Below are 23,607 nucleotides of genomic sequence, written 5' to 3'. Positions count from 1 at the left end.
TTAACTATATAATATATATTAAATATTAAAACTATATTGGGATATTGCAGGGAGATTGCAAAACCCCAGCATCTCGTCTTAAACTGGACTGACTGAATATCTACTCTTAAATATCTACTATTCAAAAATATACAGACAAATGCAAAATACAGTAAAACTTAAATCTGTTGAAATGCCTCAATCTGATTGCGGTTGAGTTTGCAGCTGGATATTATTAGGAGATTGGCAATGTGGTTGCGCAGTGAGTAGCGCTCTCGCCTCACAGCAAGAAGGTTGCTAGTTCGATCCTCGGCTGGGGCATTTCTGTGTGGAGTTTGCATGTTCTCCCCGTGTTGGCATGGGTTTCCTCTGGGTGCTCCGGTTTCCCCCACAAGTCCAAAAACATGCGCTATAGGTGAACTGGGTAAGCTAAATTGTCCATAGTAAATGTGTGTGAATGAGAATGTATGGGTGTTTTTCTCAGTGATGGGTTGCAGCCGGAAGGGCATCCGCTGTGTAAAACATATGCTGGATAAGTTGGCGGTTTATTCCGCTATGGTGACCCCAGATTAATAAAGGGACTAAGCCATAAAGAAAATGAATAAATGAATTATTGGGAGATCGCTAACAGGAACAGTGAACCGCTCCACCAGAGCGCATCTGAAGCACATATGTAAGTTTATTTTACATTTAATAACAGAAACACCACTAAGCCTCGCTAGATCCTCATGTATGGGCGCGCGTACATTGTAAAATACTCACAGGACATTCATTTGGACAATTATGTGGATATATTAATTAGTTCACACAAAAAATGCACAAAGAGAGACGTTCACTTTCACTACCAGCATAGTTTGTGAATGAACAGACTTGCATGTCCTAGTTTCAGACGCGATCATGAGGCTGTTTTTGCGTTTTTGAAGCAATCAATCAGAGAACAGGAGAAAGTGCATTACTTTGATCATTTTAATATACAGTAGCATATTAATAATGAAATCCAAAAAATTAGTATAATATTGAGAGTTGATTTTAAGCTTGCAGCCCACCTGCAGGATCGCTGAGGCCCACTAGTGGCTGCAGTCCACCAGTTGAAAATCCCTGCTATAAACTAATGTGCTAGCGGCAAAGTCGCTGAAATAGTAACCTTTTCTATAATATAAAGTTAAAACGTTGCTGTTGCAAACCGTTAGGACAAAAAAAAACTCTATTAAAATGGAAAGGATACCTTTTATCGTGTGTTGCATTGTGTAGGTTGGAGTTGTATAAATATTGTAGTTGATAGCTGTATAAATATTGTCATTGTCTGAATTATTTTTGGTAATCTGTCACATACTGTACCTTTCTATCAAACAGTTCTATTGTATTCTATTGAGAGATTCTTTATGTATCTCACCCTTTCAGCAGAAATTTAACTGATATTACCTAATTAATAACATCATAACATCTAAACGAACTGGCTTTATTATAGCCTTGAATATTCGTAAAATGGATAAGTTTTGTAGAGTTTATTTACCATTACAGCGGTATGCTCCAGGGGAATGTCCACAAAACCTGTCATATTCACTGGCACACCACTGCTGTTCATCTGCTGAGGAAACCTGTAGAAGATGCAGAAGTGGACCACTGTTAACATTCCTTTTTTCAGATATAATAAAATCTGATCACTTTCAGGTTGATGATTCTAATAAAAGCTGTATAATCAGCAGAGAAAGAAATCATTATAACTAACCTGAGAGGTGGAGCGTTATCATAGTGGAGCTGTGCCTCTGTGTTGCCGGCGTAGAAAGATCTTTTAGACGTCACATTTAGATGAGGAGCCACCAATTCCTCCTCCATCTCTCCGTTTGTCAGCGGGATGTAGTCTTTTCCATCCTATCAGACGAGTCAGGGCATACAGGGAAATATTATATGACTAATGAAATCACAAATGCTGCAAAAGTGTAACACTGTTACAAAACATATCTAACAATCCTCACAACAACATACATTTTCTGTTTAAATTTTTTTTAAATGACTACAACCTTCCTGAAGTGTAATATTAAAACTAATTAAAGGTAAATAGAGATATTAAAAACATATGTAAATATGTAAATAACTGTAATATATGGATGAAAAACTAATAAAAAATAGAAATAAAATGACAAAATTTCTTAACCTTACTACTTGAACTGAAATAAACCAAATGAGAGTAACCGGCTACTTTAAAATATGGTAGCCAAACAAATTCTCTGATAACATTCTGAACTGAACTGAACTCTAATAACTAGCATGAACTAAAATTGATAAATGATGTGGGAAAAACTGTGTATTTCTAATTCTTGTTAACTAATATTGTTAAATAATGTTTAACAAGTGGACGCTTTTAGTAAATAGATTACAAATATTAATCTTATCATACAAATATATAAATTATATTTAAACAACAGTCATTTAGGCTCACAAAAACATGAGTAAACCACTGAAGTAAAGAAAATAATAACTCAATATCGTTATTTGTAAATTTTTTATCTTTTTAAATGTTTACCCTGGTAAATTCTATCTGTATTAAGAATCCATTTCTTAATCTAAAAATTAAATTAAATTAAATTAAATTAAATTAAATTAAATTAAATTAAATTAAATTAAATTAAATTAAATTAAATTAAATTAAATTAAATTAAATTAAATAAATTGCAAAAGAAATATACTTGGAATGAAGTCTAACCTGTTGAGCGCTAACTTGTAGCAGATTACCCAGATGCTCAACTAACTGAGTAAAAGTTGGCCTGTCTAAAGGTCGATCAAGCCAGCAGTCCAGCATGGTCTGGTATCTGGGACAAAAATACACACACACACACACACACACACACACAAACAAATCACATTAAAGTCACCGTAGGAGACCTCCTAAACAAATCAAGAAACCTTAAAAATGTAGAATAGTGGGGTCACTTTAAAAATGTGAAATATATTTATGTACATTTCAGGCGTGGCGTAATCTGGAGCTCTCATTCTGGTTCCCTCTTTCAGTCGTCTGCAGAAAGACTCATCAATGCACACGCCTGGATATGGAGATGCACCTGTACCCAAGAAAAAATAGTCAACAGGACATGTCAAGCAAATATTGTAGGTTTAAACTATTTCCAGTAGTATATATAAAGCTTCTTGATTGACATTAATGGTTTAATAATGGTTAAGTAAATAGATCTATGTTACAGCACAGAAATGCTTACTGTATCTGTCATTTTCCCTCCACAATGCTTTGCATGAATTATGGAGGAACTTCTATTAAATTATAATCAATCAGTGATGTGTTATAAACAGCTATATACTATGAAGTGTCATTAATCTCCTCACAGTTCAACATTTTAAGACATTATAAGGCAAATTAATAGAATTAAGAAATTACTTTCAGCAGACCTGGAATAACCACAAAAACATGAAAAGAGTCTTTCCACTACAATATTATAGATGAGTTTAATTGTACTGTACTCTAGATTTTGGAATACAAAATAATCCGGGTGAACAAAACAAAGAGCTTTGGCCAAAATACCTTCACTTTAATATAAAAATAATCAAACTTTATTTTTATGACACATAAATTTAAAGCACCAAGCCAAATGTGCCACTTCCTCAGTTTTCACTATGTATATGAATTATAGCTTAACCATTCATTCATTCAATCATTCATTCATTTTCCTTTGGCTTAGTCTCTTTATCCATCAGGGTCTGCCACAGTGCAATGAACCGTCAATTTATCCAGCACATGTTTTACACAGCGAATGCCCTTCCAGCTGCGACCCAGTACTGGGAAATATCCATACACTCTCATTCACACACATACACTACAGCCAATTTAGTTTATTCAATTCACCTATATACACCTATTCACCATCTTTGGACTGTGGGGGAAACCGGAGCACCCGTAGGAAACCCACGCCAACATGAGGAGATCATGCAAACTCCACACAGAAATGCCAATTGACCCAGCTGGGACTCCAACTAGTGACCTTCTTGCTGTGAGGTGACAGTGCTAACCACTGAGCCACCGTGTCGCTCATAGCTTAACCATATTATTTTAATTTATTTTCTTCTTAATGGGAGTTCCCCAAACTGGAAGCTGAAATGTGGAATATGTGGAAACAGGTAAAACTCTGCAAGCTCTGTTATAATATCATATTAAAATCAATATTATGATACCAAGTGAGAAGATCTCCCAAAGCAGCACGCCGAATGACCAGACGTCGCTCTGTGTTGTGTACACACGATCAAAGATGGTCTCAGGAGCCATCCATTTGAGAGGAAGACGAGCCTGTGGTGATGAAGAGGAAATATTCATGTGTACAGTAGGTAGGTGTATTTTGCTAAATAAGCGAAATGAAGTTTGTGTAAAGTAACAGTCCTTACATCTCCTTTACGAACGTAATCAGGATCTTTATACACATCTCTGGCAAGCCCAAAGTCACAGATCTTCACCACACTGTTCTCAGAGAGTAGGATATTTCTGGCTGCCAAGTCACGATGGATACACTAAAATAGATACAAAGTGGCATTAAGACTGAAGTAGTTGTCTTTAAAGGCATTATTTTCTCATTCTCCATTTGTTTCAAAGCAGTTTGAGTTTTGTTATGTTGAAGATGAAGCAAAAAACTCAAGTAGGTACACCACTGCTCCAAATGAGTGAATTTTTTTTTATTAAATTACCACATACTATGGATGTCAGTCCTTACTGGTTTGAAAACGTTCAAAATATATTATTTTAAGTTCAACAAACAAAAAAAAAAAAAAAAACTGGCATGAACCAAGTCATTGGTGCATAAATGATGCCAGAATATAGATTTTTGGGATGAACTATCGGTTTAATGACAGTAAAGTTAAACTGTTAAATTACACTAAAGTTTTTGCAATCGCAATGTAAACACAGACGAAGACCATGCTTGTCTTAGTCAATTTTACCTTTCGAGAGGCAAGAAACTCCATGCCTTTGGCCACCTGGAAGCTGTAGCTGATGAGATCCTCCATTGTGAGATGATCCCAATCTGAACTCTCTATACATGAGCAGATGACACCAAATACAGATTCAAGACTAGCATTTACTGTAAAAACACTAGATTTGAAAAGCATTATGAATATCTTGGGCGCTGTAAAAGCTTTTAAATGTCTTTTTGTATTTATTTGTTCATTTTTTTCATGACAGTCAAGACTGGAGTAATGATGCAAACAATATTACAAGAAATAATTTACATCTAAAACATATTAAGAGATTAAAGAAGTTCGTATAAAAGGATAGGACTGTTCAAAACAACAGAACACAAAAGATGATATCTTCAAAAAGGCTGAAAACTGGTAACCATTGACTTTCATTGTATTTGTATTTACTACTATGTCAATAGTTACTGATTTCAAACATTGTTCAGAATATCTCCATTGTGTTCAACAAAAAAAGAAAGTTGAAGCTGAGTAAATAGTTTTTTTTAATTTTGGGGTGAACTATGCCTTCAAATTAAAATAATATTCCACAATAATACTTATTTTTATAGCATCTTTGATCAAATAAATGCACAACAAACTTTTAAAAATATAAAAAGAAAACATTAAAACTTCTGACCGATCGCATAATTAAAAATGTGCTTCAAATGGTAACATCTGAATGAACTAAATCTTTACACTTTCCAAATCTTTAATAAATGCTGCTATTAAAGTCCCATTAAACAACACAGATAATCCAGCAGACTAATATACTGACCCTGCTCATACTGTGGAGTTGTGGAGGTCTGTTCCCCTGTCCTGGTGCAGACTGCTGTCCCGGTGCAGATATCCAGTCGAGTGCTAGTTCCCAGACCCAGATCCCCCTCATGTGGATCCTCATCCTGCTGGACCTCCCTCCTGTTTGGCATTCGTGGTGTCCGTTTCTGAAAAATATGACATGAGGATCTGTTTACACTGCTGTCGGGGTGGCTGTGAAGGTAATAGAGATGCTTTAGACAAGAAGTATCAACATGTCAGGTAAACACCTTTAACCTTGAACAACATTTATAGGCCTTAGTTTTCTGCGCGCAGAATTCCGCAGTTTTTCCGCACATTTCCGCATTTATTTAATCATTCATTCTGTTTATTTACGTGTGTAAATCTATATTTATTCAGTTTTTAAATTAATTTCAGTAATATTATTGACTAATATGAAAATGTTCATCTGATTTATGTACAATGCAGTTTGTACAGTAATATTTTCTGTCTTTTAGTAGATATATCATATGAGAGACTTGCTTTGTTTACCAAATAAAGTGGATCTAATTGGATTTGCATTTTAAACATTAAATAAAAGTTAAAAAGATACATTTTTTTTCACATATTAAGGTTTTAGTTATGATACTCCCAAATTAATTCCACAGAAATTCAAAGATTTTTACCAAAATTGTTCGCAGAAATAGCACAAAGATTCTGTCTGGCGCTACTGATACCCAATGATTTATACTAGGCCACTGAATCAATCAGACCATATCAGAGAATATTGTTAAAATGAGGATCTTCAAAACCACATGTCAGTCGACTTAACTAGTTGTAATTAGGTTTTGATGGAAATTACCTTGTAGGGACTGTACTCTCCTCTCTTGCTTTTCAAATAGCTGGAGAGGTTACCATGTTTACAGTACTCTACAATCACCATCAAGGGTCCTGGTGGAGTGAGAACAAGAGAGAGGAATTAAAGTTGGCACACTGTGGGTTTTTTTTTCAACAATACACAATCACTTTGAGGTAATTTTTTTTACTATGATGCTATGTAAATTTTTACTACAGTAAAAATTTACACAGTTGCTAGGGAGCAGCACTGAACATCATAGAAAGGGAAGGGTAGGAAGAAAAGGTTTTAAGTCTGCAAAAACTGGAAGTTGTGATAGTATTTTCTTCTATTTGCATGAATAACTTCTTCAGGTGAGACACTGTAGGTTAAAACTTTAACTTTCTGTGAATTTTAATATTTTGAGTCTTCCTAGATTCTCTTAAGATGTTTTGTTTCATCATTCATTCATGCATTCATTTTCCTTCGGTTTAGTCTCTTTATTCATCAGGGGTTGGCGCAGCGGAACGAACCGCCAACTTATCTAGCATATGTTTTACACAGCGGATACCCTTCCAGATGCAACCCAGTACTGGGAAACACCCATACACACTCATTCACACACATACACTACAGCCAATTTAGCTTATTCAATTAATCTGTACTGCATGTCTTTGGACTGTGGGGTAAACTGGAGCACCCAGAGGAAAGCCACGCAAACACAGGGAGAACATGCAAACTCCACACAGAAATGCCAACTGACACAGCCGGGGCTCGAAGCAGCAACCTTCTTGCTGTGAGGCGACAGTGCTAACCATGTTGCCTTTGTTTCATCAGTTCGATGTGAAGAATAGATCCGAAATGCATTCTTAAGTGTCTCTTAGTGCACTGTGAATTAAATTACAATACAAATTTTTAAAGGCATTTAAAAAAAAACTGTTCTGCACTGAGCCATAAAATAAATCTCCAAAAACATACACAAAACTTCACAGTTTTATCCATATCTATTCTTAAAGAGAGATTTGCTTATAATGTGCCTGATATTATAACCTTTTATTATACAAAAATTATGTGTGTTTTTTTTCTGGCTGTTTTTTTCCACAGTATAAACTCAGTGATTAAAACATGTGCCAAAATCCATTAAGCCTTTGATTCTAGTATGACAAACAGAATAGATTTACTTAACCTGATTTCATCCAATGTTCAGGTTTTGGGCTAGAATTATATGGAAATGTGTTCATACTTAGTCTAAGAAACCTTGTAATGAAAAATACTTGCAATAGTTTAATGTAATTAATTATCTATGAAAGTATGATGATAACTATTAGTTCATTTTTACACTGTTCACCTGCTCTGTTTTGCTTTAAGCAAGAAAAAAAAAAAACTTATGCAGGCTTGATTTGGTCCATCAAGGTTTGCTATTGGTCAATTTTATGTGATAGACAGCACTGAACTAGTAAACATCACTATAAGAGAAATGTCATTGCAAAAAGGAGGGGAAACTATTTTAATGAAAGATTATGAGGGAACATGAATTTTAAAGACATGCACATTTGCAACACGTCCTTTATAACACATATAAGCCAAGATTCCATTTAATTTGGATTTGATGGTTCCTTCATAAGGAGAACTCACCTCCTTGTTTGGTGCAGGCTCCTAGAAGGTTGACCACATTGAGATGGTGACCGATGTGGATGAGGATCTTCAGCTCAGACATCAGAGCGCGGTACTCACTGGAGGTAGCGCCCTCTGTTGGAGATTGAGAAAAGTGCTGTCAGTTGTGCTCTAAAACAGATTTGTGTCTGTGAACAGATGCCTCATACCCTTGAGCATCTTCACTGCTACTGTGGTGCAGGTGGTGGCCTTCTCGATGCCATATGCAGTCGCCTCCACAACTTGACCGAATGCCCCTCTGCCCAGCGGCTCTCCTGGAAATCACGACATTATACAGTCAGACAAATATACTGTGGTAAGGTTTAGCTTGTTAGGGTTAAATGGGGAATGTAAAATTGTTAAAAGGTTAAATCTAACATAAAATGGCCCAGTAAAAATGACCAAATTATCTTCCATAGTATTTGTCACCTTGTTATTGTTATATACATGTTTATATATATATGTGTATATATATATATATATATATATATATATATATATATATATATATATATATATATATATATATATATATATATATATATATATATATATATACACATATATATATATACACATATATATACACATATATATATACACATATATATATATATATATATATATATATATATATATATATATATATATATATATATATATATATATATATATATATATATATATATATTATATATATATATTATATAAATATATTATATAAATATATATTATACAACTTTTAAAATAAAGTTAACACAACAAAATAAAATAAATGAATTAATAAATTAGTAAAAAAAAAAATTTAAAAGGTATGCAGATAATTGTATATAAATTAAAAAACATCACTGTCTGATGTGTATAGTTCCAGTGATATGATTCTTTCTTTTAATGTGAGCGGCCCATAATTTCAGACAAGATATAAACAAAACTTGCACACAACTAACTAACTAACTAACTAACTAACTAACTAACTAACTAACTAACTAACTAACTAACTAACTAACTAACTAACTAACTAACTAACTAACTAATTAAAAACACAAATAAAGACATAAAATGCTATACAAATTGCATGAGTGTTACTTTTGATGTGAGTGGTCCCTGACTAGATACCAGTTTTCAATTAATCAGCATATAATTCAATACCTTACTATTAATAAATAAATGAGCCAACTTTTAACTAACCAACACACAGCTAACTAACCCCCTACATGAAGAAATTAACTAACCAAAAGTAAACAATGGCATTTGTGAGAGGTCTAGAATGGATGTGAGAATTACCAAATTTAACTTGTACAAAACTAACTGACTAGCTAAGAATGATAAATGAATAAATATAACGATAAGCCAGAATACAGTTAATAGACACACATTTAACTATTGTTAATGAATGAAGCTAACCGGTCTGTCAATGTTATGTTTTTGTTACATTTATAATGGTATGAATATTATTTTTCAGATGAGAAATCTCAGGTTTAAAGGTCCCATGGTATTAAAATAAAGTTTATTAGACGTTAGTATCAGTATTGTTAGTTTTTAAGACATCTATAAGCTAGTGTGCTCCAAAACAGTGACAAAATTCGCATTTCGAACTGATATAAACATGTAAAGCTTGTAGTTTGTCACTTCCGCCCAAATGGATCAATGGTTTTATTCCCGTCACCTCACACTTCATTTTCTCATCAAATCATAACCAATCAAATGCTCTCTATTATCTGACATGCCCCGCCCCCTTCAAGATACTTCTCATTGGCTTCTCATTTGATGCATTTGATGCATTCACTATGTCCCACCCTCTCTTCGTGTTTTGATTGACATTACATCAAACATCGAATAAAAATGCATGTTTTAAAGCACTTCACGGGGCCTTTAAAACCAGACTCCAATAAACTTGTACACAACTAACTGACTAAATGACAAACAAACAAGCAATAGATTAAATCAATTAAAACTTCCATTATTATCAAAGTACTGATAAACTAAAAAAAACTAAATAGCAAATGTAATAAAATGCTACATATATAAATATACACAAAACAAATCAGTTAAGTCAATTAAAGCAATATTCAAACAAATAAATACTACCGCAAATCAGTAGCTATGTTTCCATAGAAAAATAGGAATAAAATTTATGCACAAATCTGGAATATCACATAAAAGATGTGTGACTAAAGCAGCATTTCCACCCGAATAGTCAAAGAGAATTAACTGTCCTGATTAACTGGTGCCAAATATCAACAGTAAAAACTGAATTTGCTGAGGTAGGAGAAACTGCGCGAATCTTTTCTTTATTTAATAAACGTCTTTCGCCTCAGAAGATGATGCCGACACACAATGAACGCGTGGTGGCATTTAAAGCCATGAGACACGGAGCACAGACGCGCTTGACAGTCCTGGAGGTAATTAACAATATATTAACACTTATACTGAAACGGTTAAGGTGTTTTAGAATGACAAAAACAACATTTCAGATGTTTTACAATGTGCTCAACCTGCTGGTTTATCCATTCACACACATTATTATCATCACATGATCTCTAATAACTAAAGCACATGACTTTTTTAATGCACATACTGGAATTTGTTCGGTAAAAGTGTTTTCATCATAGTTTATGCGCATCTTTTCTTATCAAAAGTTTATCCTACTCAGTTATGTGCATAGGTTATTTATGCGCATTTTCACATTTTATGCGCATCTCTGCGTTTCCATCAACCGTTTTTTATGCGCATGTTCACAATGCACATGAAAATAGGTGGATGGAAACATAGCTAGTGATAAACCACAGCCATACTAGCTGCTACAGATAAATATGCTACATCTACAAGCAGTGACTGTTACAGATGGAATGTAGCTTAATTGTAGCTAACATTAAAGTTTGTAATGAGTAAGTTAACTCTGTAAAACAAGACAGATACTTTTTTAAAGTGTTACTTTTAAATAAAAAAATGATCTTGTCTTTCTTATATTGAATGAAAGCTGGAACAGTCCTGGTCTGTTTAACCCCTAGACATCTTGGTATTCTATAATTGTTTTTTTATTTAATATTGAATATTTAGCCAAGTCTCACCCAGCTTCAGTCTATCTCGTGGGAATTCCCACTTGCTCGCATCATAGGTCAGTCTCTCGCAGTGCTCATCCATTGGCATATCATCTGAGTCCAGAATAATTGACAGGTAGCCAGTTTTCAGATCTCCATCATTAGGCTGTGAGGGACAGAAGAAGAAGGCATAGAAAGAGTGGGTTTATGACAAATGAGGGTCAATGAGGGTCAAAAGGAGAGAAAGAGAATGACTAACTGCACAAGACCACCGGCTTTGTCCAGCTTGAGCCTCTCACAATCAAGCCCTCATTATAAAGACACCCACTAATGAGTTACTGGAAGCCACTATCAGGCTCAGAGGCAGATTTATAGTCGGGGTACAGCAGGACGGAGGCCCATAACTGACGGGTGTACGTGACACACTGCAGCAGAATGTAGGATGAGTGTACAATAGAGACAGCGTAAGCAGAGTCCGGGTGGTCAGTTCAGATCAGTACAACTGTATGTGGCTGTCCAAGTCAGTGAGAGAGGGATAAGGAAAACAGAGGAAAAGGGAAAGAGGTGGAATGTTACCCGCTTCCTGTTGCGGATGACGAAGACGATGAGGAGCCAGAGGAACATGGCAATGACCACGGCACCGATAGGCATGATCAGCTCAACATTCATCTTTTCTTCTGCACCTGTGGGATGATTATGTGATTGATCAGAAATGCAAAAATTCAATAACCAATAGACAGACAAGAGAATAAACAACCAGACCTTTAAACAGAGTGATAGACAGACAGACAGACAGACAGACAGACAGACAGACAGACAGACAGACAGACAGACAGACAGACAGACAGACAGAAAGACAGACAGACAGACAGACAGACAGACAGACAGAAAGACAGATGATAAACAGACATATGGAAGAAAAACAGACATGCTGACACACAAAGAAGCAGACAGACAGACAGAGCAATGAACAGACAGTTGGACAGACTGATATACAGACAGACCAATAAACAGAAAGACAGACCAATATACAGACAAAATAAATAAACAGGAAGACAGACCAACAAACAGACAGTGGGACAGACCAACAGACAGACCAATAGACAGACAGACCAATATACAGACAGACAGACAGACAGACCGACAGAAGATAAACACGGGCAGATGGACAGACAGACAGACAGACAGAAAGAGCAATGAACAGACAGTTGGACAGACTGATATACAGACAGACCAATAAACAGAAAGACAGACCGATATACAGACAAAATAAATAAACAGGAAGACAGACCAACAAACAGACAGTTGGACAGACCAACAGACAGACCAATAGACAGACAGACCAATATACAGACAGACAGACAGACAGACAAACAGACAGACAGACAGACAGACAGATGATAAACAGATGGGCAGATGGACAGACAGACAGACAGACAGACAGACAGACAGACAGGTAGGTAGGTAGGTAGGTAGGTAGGTAGGTAGGTAGGTAGGTAGGTAGGTAGGTAGATAGATAGATAGATAGATAGATAGATAGATAGATAGATAGATAGATAGATAGATAGATAGATAGATAGATAGATAGATAGATAGATAGATAGATAGATAGATAGATAGATAGATAGATAGATAGATAGATAGATAGATAGATAGATAGATAGATAGATAGATAGATAGATAGATAGATAGATAGATAGATAGATAGATAGATAGATAGATAGATAGATAGATAGAAGAAAAAAGACAGATAAACAGAAAGAAGACAGACAGACCAACAAACAGACAAATACACAAACAAACAGACCGACCGACAGCCAGACCAACAGCCAGACCAACAGACAGACAGACAGACAGACAGACAGACAGACAGCTCTTTATTTTTATTTTAAATTAACCATCTTTACTTTACCAAAGTAATACCAAAGAAATTCATGCACTGCCTGGAAGAACCGATTTTACGGGAAACATTTGCATGCAGCGGGGTGTGTACTGCATGAAGACTACAAGAGCCTGGAATGTGAATTGTTTGCTGACCTGACATTAAATCCAATCAAAATAAGCCTAAAAAGAATAAACTCTACAGCAGCATGAAGCCAAGGACAAAGTCGACCAGGGGGAATGAACATGACATTTTTCCCTTTCTTTTGCATATTTTCTTTTCTGTACCAGAACATGCCACCGCTCAGCAAAACACTACATGCCAGATGTTCCAACTGATTTCTCTGGTCCTCACTATTATTTTTTTCAGTAGTCGCAGTGACGGAGAAACAGTGAAATCGAGAGAAGAGTCACGTACACACAGTAAGACACAAGTGTTTGTGTTCCTATGCTTGTCGAGTCCTTTCTGAATGTGAGAAAGAGACGGAAACATATCAAGTTGTAAGTCATGAAGGAAAATATGTGACAGAGAGAAAGAGCGAGAGAGAGAGAGAGAGAGAGAGAGAGAGAGAGAGAGAGAGAGAGAGAGAGGTTGGGACGCCACTCTCATCTTTTGTATTCTGGGATTTAGCTTTGTTTTCTTTTTAGCACTCCCGAAAGGATGTGCAATAACAGAGCCCTCTTCCTGACCGACTGAAAAGAGAGCTATTTTTGCCACAAGGCCTTGATTAAAACAAAATCTCGTTGAGGATAAAAGCCAGTGGAAGACTGAGCTCGCCTCACACCCATGATAGAGAGCGTCTCCTCTTAAAATAGGATCCTTTAATAGTGGAACTACTACGTGATCTTTTACACTTACTGATAAAACTACTACAAATCTACATGCTCTTGTTTAAGAAAGATTTATATTACACTGCAAATTATTGTGATTTTACAGGTAAAAATAAATATTAAATATATATATATATATATATTACAGGAAAAATAAAAGAAAATTTCCTTATCATTATTGGTTTTTTATGTAAATTATTTTTTTTTTTACTGTTTAATCATTCTTTTATTCAACTAATGTACATTTAATTGATTAAAAATGACAGTAAAGACACTGAAAATGTCTTTACAGATTTCTAATCACTAATCTTTCAAACGTTTATTGATCAATTATTAATAAAAATTAATTATTTAATTAGTGTAACTGTATTTAAAGGTTTTCCCAGTGGTGGGTTGGGGCTGGAAGGGCATCTGCTGCGTAAACATATGTTGGATAAGTTGGCAGTTTATTTCGCTGTAGCAACCCCTGATTAATAAAGGGACTAAGCCGAAAAGAAAATGAATAAATCAATGAATGTATTTAAAGGTGCAGTATGTAAATTTGACACCGAGTGGTTGAACTAGGTATTGCACTCCTGGATCAAAACAAATGCAAACGTAGGTTGCCAGATTGAGGACAGGAGCGAGTTATTTAAATCATGTTCTAAACAAAAGCAACAGCACTCGATAGAAGGAATATTTTCCATATTTTTTTCCTAACCAGCACCTCGAATTGATATATTATAGAAATAGCTTCTATTTCTCACAGGAGAACAACAGAAAACTGTGACAATGATCACCTCAGATAAACCTCATGTGCTTTATTCAGTGTTAAACGCTAACAATTTGAGTTTGAATGCCATTTTACATGCCATTTATTGCCATATACTGAAAGCAGCAGCAGATAGTTCACCTCAGATCTTGAAAATAAAATAAAATAAAATAAACCGTTTGAAATGTAACTTTAGAGATAAACACATATGAGTGATTCAGCATGTATGTTTAATAATGTTAAAGCGGGTTAATATGTATTAATTACATTATAAACCTTAACATTTTGTGAGTGCTTGCATATTCTGTGCTTCTGAATGGCTGTATTTGAATTTCTTTCGTGTTTCGTCTGGTGTAAACAACCAAATTGCTTATCACTGCATATCTCGTCACGTAGTGTTGTTAGGACACAGGGTTACAATGTTACCTACTCAGAAAATGTTTACGCTCATAATATTTATATCATTTGCTAATTAATAACCTCACGTGGAACTGAATCTGCCCACCATAGGTTGCATTTCAGTCACTGATGCATGCTTTCAGAGTGTTTTTGACAGACTGAATAAAATACGCTGTTTTCCATCAAGGCAACCCAGGGTGCTGAAATGTAATTGGATAAACTGGCATTGCGGGTTAAAATTACCAAAACAAAGACAGCGTTCAGGCACGGAAAACACATTTTCAAAGCAGAATATCTGACTTCAGCATTGTTTTTCAGATAAACAAGAATGTTCACTTAGCATGTTTTTAAATATCTGTAAACAAATTATGGTATTTTTATGCTTTAGAAGAGTAAAAATTATACACCCAGCACCCTTAACATTTATAGTAATAATAATAATAATAATAATAATAATAATAATAATAATAATAATAATAATAAAACAACTGTTAAAATAAAAACAGCAAATGGGAGTCATTTCAGAAATATCATATAAGAAATGTGTGAAAACTGGTACGACGGTTGAAGAAAATTCAGATTTTGCCATCACAGGAATAAATTAGATATTATTTAAAAATGTAATAAAACATAAAACAGCTATTTCAAATTGTGATCATCTTTTTAAAGACATATCAAGTAATACTGCTTAACCACACACTCACCGTCCACATAGATACGAGCCTCACTGGATTCACAGCCCTGCTGGTTACATGCTGTACAAATGTACAGACCACTGTCTTCTTTTTTCACCCTCTGAATGGTCAAGACACGATTTGAGCGTTTCAGAATAACACCTGACAACAGAAAAGCATCAACATGAGCATTACTGCCTATTGTAAACCAGGCACAACTGCATCTCCAACAGTGTGGCAAACTGAAGGAAACCTTTAGCAGTGAGATTAAACACACTAAGCATCATCCACTTTGTTCATACAGTAATTCACTTACTAAGCCTGAGGAAGAGTAACTTGCGTTCCGAAATATTTTTAACAGAATAATAATTGTGTTATTTCAGCAATGACGGAGTAAACTCATTAAAAAAACTGAAACAGACAAATTTAAAAAAATTAAGCAATATGTTTTCTTTACACACAATCAAACAAGTGTCACATCCTCTGAATGTACTGTATGTATTCATAGTACGAAGCTAAAACAAATCTGTATATGCGTCCATCATTAATTATATAGATTAGTTTTAGTAAAATTAAAGGAGTGGTCCAATAGGATATCATGTATTAAACTTTAATTCATGTGTAATGTAGCTGTGTGAACATAAATAACATCTCTGAATTTAGTACACTCAAAGTTCAATGCAAAGGGAGATGTTGGCTTTTACAGAGTTAGCTTAGAAAAGCCTACATCGAACGAAGTTTGGGGACTACAAAAAATACATCCGGGCTAGTGAGATCACAAACTCTTCAGGTTATGTGCATTCACCACACACATACACCCCGCGCAGCAAAGGGACGTGGCCTGAGGCGCTGTAATGTTATAACAGAGAAAGCTAAAATGTCGTCCAAATGCTGCTATATTCACAGAGCTTGTTCTGTTTCTGCATTTGGGCTCCCAAAGGACACGACACAAAAAGAGAAGTGCTTACAATTTCATTTTAATTATGTTTCAGAGAATTATAAAAATATATATATAGCTAGCCTTTGACAAAGGAGAGCTTCCAGAATCTCTCCCAGTTCAGTGCTGGATTCAGCTAAAATCTCCTCGAAGGAGCAGGTACAACCAGAACAGACGAAGCTGTGGATTGTGAGCCACAACCTGTAAGTATTTCTGTTTGTTAAAATTGATTTATTTCATGCACAGTTTCTAGCGTTAATGGTATGTTGTAGCGAGGAAGTAAAAAAGGATGTAAACAACAGGAAATGCTGTTTGGCACCGCTACCAATTTAGCTACAAATTCATATTTATTCATCAAACTGCTGTAAACACCCACAATCTTCAGCAGCGCTGCAGTGTCTCTCTATGTAGCCACTTTGCATTCTACATCCTAAAAAAACTAACTCGCAAAAGATATGTGAACGTTTCATATTACTTACACATGCTTATTCCGAATATATGTGAAAGACACTTGTCAGGCTTTATTTTAGAGAGCAGGCATGAAGTTCAGCTGTGTCCTCTGTGTCATTTTCTGTCTGAGTCAGGCTCAAACTAATATGGCTAACAGCTACTCTGGCTGACAGTGTTTATACAGCGCAAAAGCACGTGCTTAAAGGCGTGTGGCATTTTTTTCCTGGTGACGTGGAGCTGATCCGCGAATCACAACACATTATGTTAGCTGACCAATCAGAGCCTCCTGAGAGCGGGCCTTTCAGATGAACTAGGAAATATGACAGTGGTTTTCATGTTAGCTTAGTAGCAGTATATAATCAAAGTAAGATATATGAAAAAATTAAGAGATTTTTTTTACAAATGAAGAATGAGCAAACTTTGCTTTGCATCTTATAAGCACAACCAAGCCTTAAAAATACACTATGGACCACGCCTTTAAAGAGAACGGCTTGTCAATACTTCAGAAACCTGTGTATTCCAGCCTTAATGCAGCTGTCGCTGAGGATCTGAAGAAAGCTGTTATTATTGTTGCGACTTTACACATCTAGAGATGTTTTCTTGATCTCACCTGAACCCTCTATAACAGTCTGGTTGTCTTTAGTCCAGACTATTGTAGGGGTCGGTGTGCCGGACACTTCACACACTAGAGTGGTGGAGTCGCTCACGTTTACTCTCTGGTCTGTCAGATTAGTCACAATTCTGGACATCTCAAGAGCTGCAGAAAGACACAAACTGATTATAAACTGACAAAATATATCAAACCTGAACATGAGCAAACTAAGCAAAGTATAGTCTATTACGTGTATGGTTTCTGCACCACTATAGGGCTGCAGGATAATGGTTAAACTGCTAATGACTAATTACACTAATAACTATTGTATTATTTAATTTCAATAAAATTAAATTAAAACACTGTCATTTTGTGATGAATCATTTTAAATTTAGATTCCTGATCTATTATATTCATCACTGGTTATGACAATATGTCAGATTTTAGTATCAAATCACATTTTACATGCATACACTGTAAAAAGCAAATAGCTACTATACTAACTACTGTACCAATAGCAGTGAAAGTTAAAGTACAGCAGGCGCTGACTAAAAGTGAGTAAGCAATTTGAGTAACTTAATTTCATTTTTTATAAATATGCACAGAGTTCATTTACTTAATCTTTAAAGGGCACCTATTTTACCCCCTTTTCAAGATTTGTTTACCAATTTGTTTACTTGCGGGAGTTCAATTGGTATTTTCCCGCACGTTAATTCTGACTAATCAAAAAGCAGTTTAGGAAATACGTTCAATAACATCTAGCCAATGAGTGATGTGGATTTTGTCACATGACTGCATTTTAGTTCTTTTCAACTGGTTCGAACCAAAGCAATCAGTGTGGTGTAAAAAGGACCCAAAACAGCAGAAAAATGCTACAATGTATCACTTGTTGCCCTTGGTCTGGACCAAATGAACCGAACCACAAATGTGAAAGCACCCTAAGATAATTACAGTCAAGTCCGAAATTAGTCATACCCCAGTACATCCACCACACATACCACACATTAGCATCACCAACAACTGAAATTTCGCAAATAATGACTGTTTTCAAACAGGTTTCCATTCAATGTAATTTATGGACTAACCTCTGAGTCTGAGATTGTGAAGTAAGCAGGTTTTCTCATTGGTGCCCACAATCTCTACCTGGCAAGCGTACAAGCCTTGGTCCATCAGTGTGGCATTGGGTATGGGCATGTCCAGTGTGACATTGGTCCCCTGCAGGCCTGAAACGGTGACGTTAGGCTGGTGCAAATGTGACAGCGTGAGAGTATCACACGGCACAGCTGCTGGAGGTGGATCATGGTTGGCTACGTTTGCTACCCTATACCAGCGCAAGTTAAAGTATAGTAGCCGGTCGGCAACACAGCGCATTATAACATCCTGTCCTTCAATAGGGCTGCTGGAGGGGAGGACGCTTAGGTTGAGGAAACCTGTGAAGGAGACAAATATATGAAGTTTGAACTTGATTATATCTTTACTTAAATCCGATTTAAGTTGGGATTGTCACAGGTTTGGAGGCACTTACGAGTTACTTGAAACACAATGACTCGCTGATCTTGACCCATCTTATTGGTAGCGATGCACCTGTATAGGGCATGATCCACTGCTTTCTGGATCTTCAGAGTGCTGATGGTCTGCAGGAAAGCACACCGTGTATAAAATGCATTTTTACCACATTTATCAAGATTGACCCTCAATATAGAAGCTTGGTCCATAAATTAAAAAGCTCATCTTTTGCATTTTCTCATAGCAAATCAAATACTAAATGTTTAGATTAAAAAAAAATGTGCATGAATTTCAAGAAAGTCTTTGAATCTGGTTTATCTGCTTTGATTTAATGAGATAAATGCCATAAATTGATGATAGGTCAGGATGACATTCGCTGAGTCAAATAATATGCTAAAGGAATAGTTCACCCAATAAGGAAAATGAACCCACTATTTAATCATTATCAAGTGGATCCAAGTTTATTAGTTTCTTTCTTTCTTTTTTTGAACCTAAAATAAGATAAAAAAAACAAATGCTGGTAACTGGTACACACTGGCTATTAGGTGCATCAAAATAACCAATTATTACTTATTGACGTAATTAATCTCATGTGCGCTATGTCACGGTAGAATATTATGGCAAAGAAAGCAAGGGCAAGTAATTAAAATGCTCCAACTACTTAAAACCCTTAGGGGGGCTGGGGATGACTATTCATTATGGGCATAGACTATAACAGTGGATGTTCTTCAGTGTCCGCGTTACTCATCGTTGAACAGCGCTGACAGTTTCAGAGCCAATCAAACTAATCAAAAAGCGGTTTAGGAAATACGTTCAATAACATCTGGCCAATGAGTGATGTGGATTTTGTCACATGACTGCATTTTGGTTCTTTTTAACTGGTTCGAACCAAAGCAATCAGTGTGGTGTGAAAAGGACCCAAAACAGAAGAAAAACGCTACAATGTATCACTTGTTGCCCTTGGTCTGGACCAAATGAACCGAACCACAAATGTGAAAGCACCCTAAGATAATTACAGTCAAGTCCGAAATTAGTCATACCCCAGTATATCCACCACACATACCACACATTAGCATCACTAACAACTGAAATTTCGCAAATAATGACTGTTTTCAAACAGGTTTCCACTCAATGTAATTTATGGACTAACCTCTGAGTCTGAGATTGTGAATATGCTAAAGGAAAAGTTCACCCACTAAGGAAAATGAACCCACTATTTAATCATTATCAAGTGGGTCCAAGTTTATTAGTTTCTTTCTTTCTGTTTTTTGAACCCAAAATGAGATCTAGAAAAACAAATGCTGGTAACTGGTACACACTGGCTATTAGGGGTATCAAAAAAAAAACTATTATTACTTACTGACGTAATTCATCTCATATGCGCTATAATTAAAGTAATTAAAATGCTCCAACTACTTAAAACCTTTAGGGGGGCTGGAGATGAATATTCATTATGGGCATAGACTATAACAGTGGATGTTCTTCAGTGTCCGCATTACTCAATGTTGTACAGCGCTGACAGTTTCAGAGCCAATCGCAGCCCTTTCTGTTGAGTGTGTGAACACAATGACCAATCAAGGGCGTTTAAGAACTGACTCGACAATGCTCAAAAAAGCAAGCAGGATAATATTTACAATCGTTTATTTGCTATAAATGTTCATTTTGCCTTCTTTGTATGTACTTGAGATTTTTTTTTTTTACATTTAAAGAGCATTCAAGACCATGGGTGGTAGGGCTTTCTCATACAGTGCGCCTAAGCTGTGGAATGCCCTACCCATCAGCATTAGGACTGCCGCTTGTCTGGACTGTTTTAAGAAACTTCTTAAGACTCAGCTTTTTAGCATTGCTTTTAACTTAGGATGATCAATTTGTTAACTTTTTATATTCTTATTCATATTCTTATTGTTTTATTGCATCTTTTTATTGTTGTGCTGTTTCTGCTTGCCTTGTATTGTTAGTATTTTGCCTTGTAGCACTTTGAGTCTAAGAAAAGTGCATTACAAATAAAATGTATTATCATTACACTTCTTCTTCTTATTATTATTATTAATAAGAGAAATTAAATATAATAAACTAAATGTAATAAAAATTACAGTTCATATAGCTGACTGCTTGTATGAAAGGACAAAACTTTATAACAAATAATATATTTATCATATAAGTAATAAGTAATACATAAATATATATATATATATATATTTTTTTTTATTTATAAATTCTAATACAATAATTTTTGTGCTGAGAAGAAAAAAATATATCTTTGAATGGAAAGCATCGTCAATGTGCATTGTGATGCACCAATATATCAAATTGAACCTGAATCAATGACATGAAAATAGTAACCAAACTGAACCGTGAGACACCAGTGTAGGTTTACACCACTATTAACTGTTTACATGCACCCAAATAACTCATTTGGTTCAATCAGATTTGCAGTTCAATTGAAATGTTCGATTAAACAACATTAATGCAAAAACCTTAATCAATCAGATTGGGCTCGATCTGAATTAAACTCGGTTCTTTTAATATCGATTTGGGAGAGGGGATTTATTCCTTTTCTTACCGATCCAACAGCAAAATACCCAGGAACCAGAGGTTTATTTCCATGCTGACAACTTGATTTTTGTATGTTCAAAAGTAATAGAAGGTTATCTACCTTGAGAGTGCGTTCATCAACGGACGTCTGGCTGATGAGGGGATTCTTCCCTGTGTTGTTTGACATCTCCCTCCACTTGTCACACTTTGCCATGCTTGGATCTGATTTTGGTCTGTAAATAACACACAACAATATGATAATTTGACAATTTTTGAAATGCTCAAAAATAAATTGTCTTATAATTAAATATGTAAAAATCTATATATTCGTTTTATATTGTGTTGTTGCAATAAAATAATATTATTAGCCTTTTTTAAATTAATTATACATTACGATATACTATTGATATGTGGTATATTACCATATACCACATATAAATAGCATATAGTAATATACAATTAATTTATTATATAATATTTATATATGGTACAATAATAGACATTTGCACATATAGTACAATGTAATATACATTTTTTCCCGAATTTAAGTTATTGTTATTATTAATATTTGTTTATTTTTTTTAATTATTATTAATATTTTAAAAAACAATGTATTTATTTTGTTCTTTAGTACAATAATAATATCAATATCAAAATGTGACAATAATACACAATTAAATAATAATATTAAAGATTATAATTATTATTATTATTATTATTGTTTATTATATTTTTTCAGTAATTAATGTTTACATTGTGTTATAACAATAATAGAATTTGCACATACAGTACAATGTAATATACATTTTTTTCAGAATTTAAGTTATTATTATTATTATTATTATTATTATTATTATTATTATTATTATTATTATTATTATTATTATTACTATTTAAAAAAAACAATGTATGCATTTTACAATAATAAACAAGTAATAATAATGATAAATAATAATTATTATTATTATCATTATTATTATTAATAATAATAATAATAATAATAATAATAATAATAATAATAATAATGTTATTATTATTATTACTGCTAATCATACAGAAAAATAAAAAAACCATTAAATTTTAATTATTTTTATACATTTCCATAAGTTCGTGTCATTTGTGTAAAAGACACAAAGCATTTGATACTATGAATAATAAATTGCATGTATTATTCAATAAATAAAATATTATTTTGTAATTTATTAACATACATATACATCTCAAAAGACAACATGCACACAGAAATAAACATATATATCTATCCCCACTTCTTGAGGAGGAACAGAAAACAGAGTAAATAAACAACAACAATGCATCTATTATTAACGATCTAAACTTAAATATCCTGTAACTGACTGCCATACACAGATTCATGAGCAATCACTATCATAAATGTCAACAAACTTGTGTTCATCACCTCAGCAACTCATGTAGGTCAGAGATGAGCGATGGCACAGAGGGAAAGAGGGGAAACAAGATGGAAAACAAAAATAGCACGCAGAAAATCTGTACTCAAAGGTGAGAATGAAGGTGAACTGGACACAGCCGGACACAGAGACAGAGTTTGTGTTATAGTCATGTCTGATCAAGGACACGGATTTGAATGCTCGTCTGTTTTTAGAACAACAGGAAGTTGTGATGAGGACCGAGGAAGTAGATGCGGAGGTGCAATCTGGAGATAAGGCTCAACGTTCATTACATGGTCACAACATCCTTGAAAGTGACGTTCTGTGAATGGAGGCTGAAACTCAACATCAACCTCACAGAGAGGCGATTTCTAAGTCTCGCTGAAGAAGGCATGCCGGTTGGCTCAATCTCAGCAGCAGTTTCAGGATGAATG

The 23,607-nt window shown here is 34.8% G+C and overlaps 1 protein-coding gene across 1 annotated transcript in view; it reads right to left on the bottom strand.

The window, feature by feature from the left end:
- kdr (kinase insert domain receptor (a type III receptor tyrosine kinase)) overlaps nucleotides 1-23,607 on the bottom strand; it is a 50,602-nt gene that overhangs the window by 5,898 nt on the left and 21,097 nt on the right. The window contains exons 11-28 of the mRNA XM_056480966.1: nucleotides 21,889-22,000; nucleotides 19,252-19,360; nucleotides 18,812-19,156; nucleotides 17,745-17,891; nucleotides 15,778-15,909; nucleotides 11,788-11,894; nucleotides 11,242-11,377; nucleotides 8,341-8,445; nucleotides 8,153-8,266; nucleotides 6,545-6,633; nucleotides 5,705-5,870; nucleotides 4,915-5,006; nucleotides 4,366-4,488; nucleotides 4,159-4,270; nucleotides 2,939-3,038; nucleotides 2,684-2,789; nucleotides 1,709-1,851; nucleotides 1,493-1,577 (exon numbers count right to left, since the gene is read on the bottom strand). Of these exons, the coding sequence (XP_056336941.1) occupies nucleotides 1,493-1,577; nucleotides 1,709-1,851; nucleotides 2,684-2,789; nucleotides 2,939-3,038; nucleotides 4,159-4,270; nucleotides 4,366-4,488; nucleotides 4,915-5,006; nucleotides 5,705-5,870; nucleotides 6,545-6,633; nucleotides 8,153-8,266; nucleotides 8,341-8,445; nucleotides 11,242-11,377; nucleotides 11,788-11,894; nucleotides 15,778-15,909; nucleotides 17,745-17,891; nucleotides 18,812-19,156; nucleotides 19,252-19,360; nucleotides 21,889-22,000 (2,323 nt within the window). The remainder of the gene's footprint in view (nucleotides 1-1,492; nucleotides 1,578-1,708; nucleotides 1,852-2,683; nucleotides 2,790-2,938; nucleotides 3,039-4,158; nucleotides 4,271-4,365; nucleotides 4,489-4,914; nucleotides 5,007-5,704; nucleotides 5,871-6,544; nucleotides 6,634-8,152; nucleotides 8,267-8,340; nucleotides 8,446-11,241; nucleotides 11,378-11,787; nucleotides 11,895-15,777; nucleotides 15,910-17,744; nucleotides 17,892-18,811; nucleotides 19,157-19,251; nucleotides 19,361-21,888; nucleotides 22,001-23,607) is intronic.

The sequence above is a fragment of the Danio aesculapii genome, chromosome 20, assembly GCF_903798145.1.
Source record: "Danio aesculapii chromosome 20, fDanAes4.1, whole genome shotgun sequence".
Lineage (NCBI taxonomy): Eukaryota > Metazoa > Chordata > Actinopteri > Cypriniformes > Danionidae > Danio > Danio aesculapii.
Note: the sequence above shows the minus strand (reverse complement) of the source record. Positions and strands in the feature narration are given on the sequence as shown.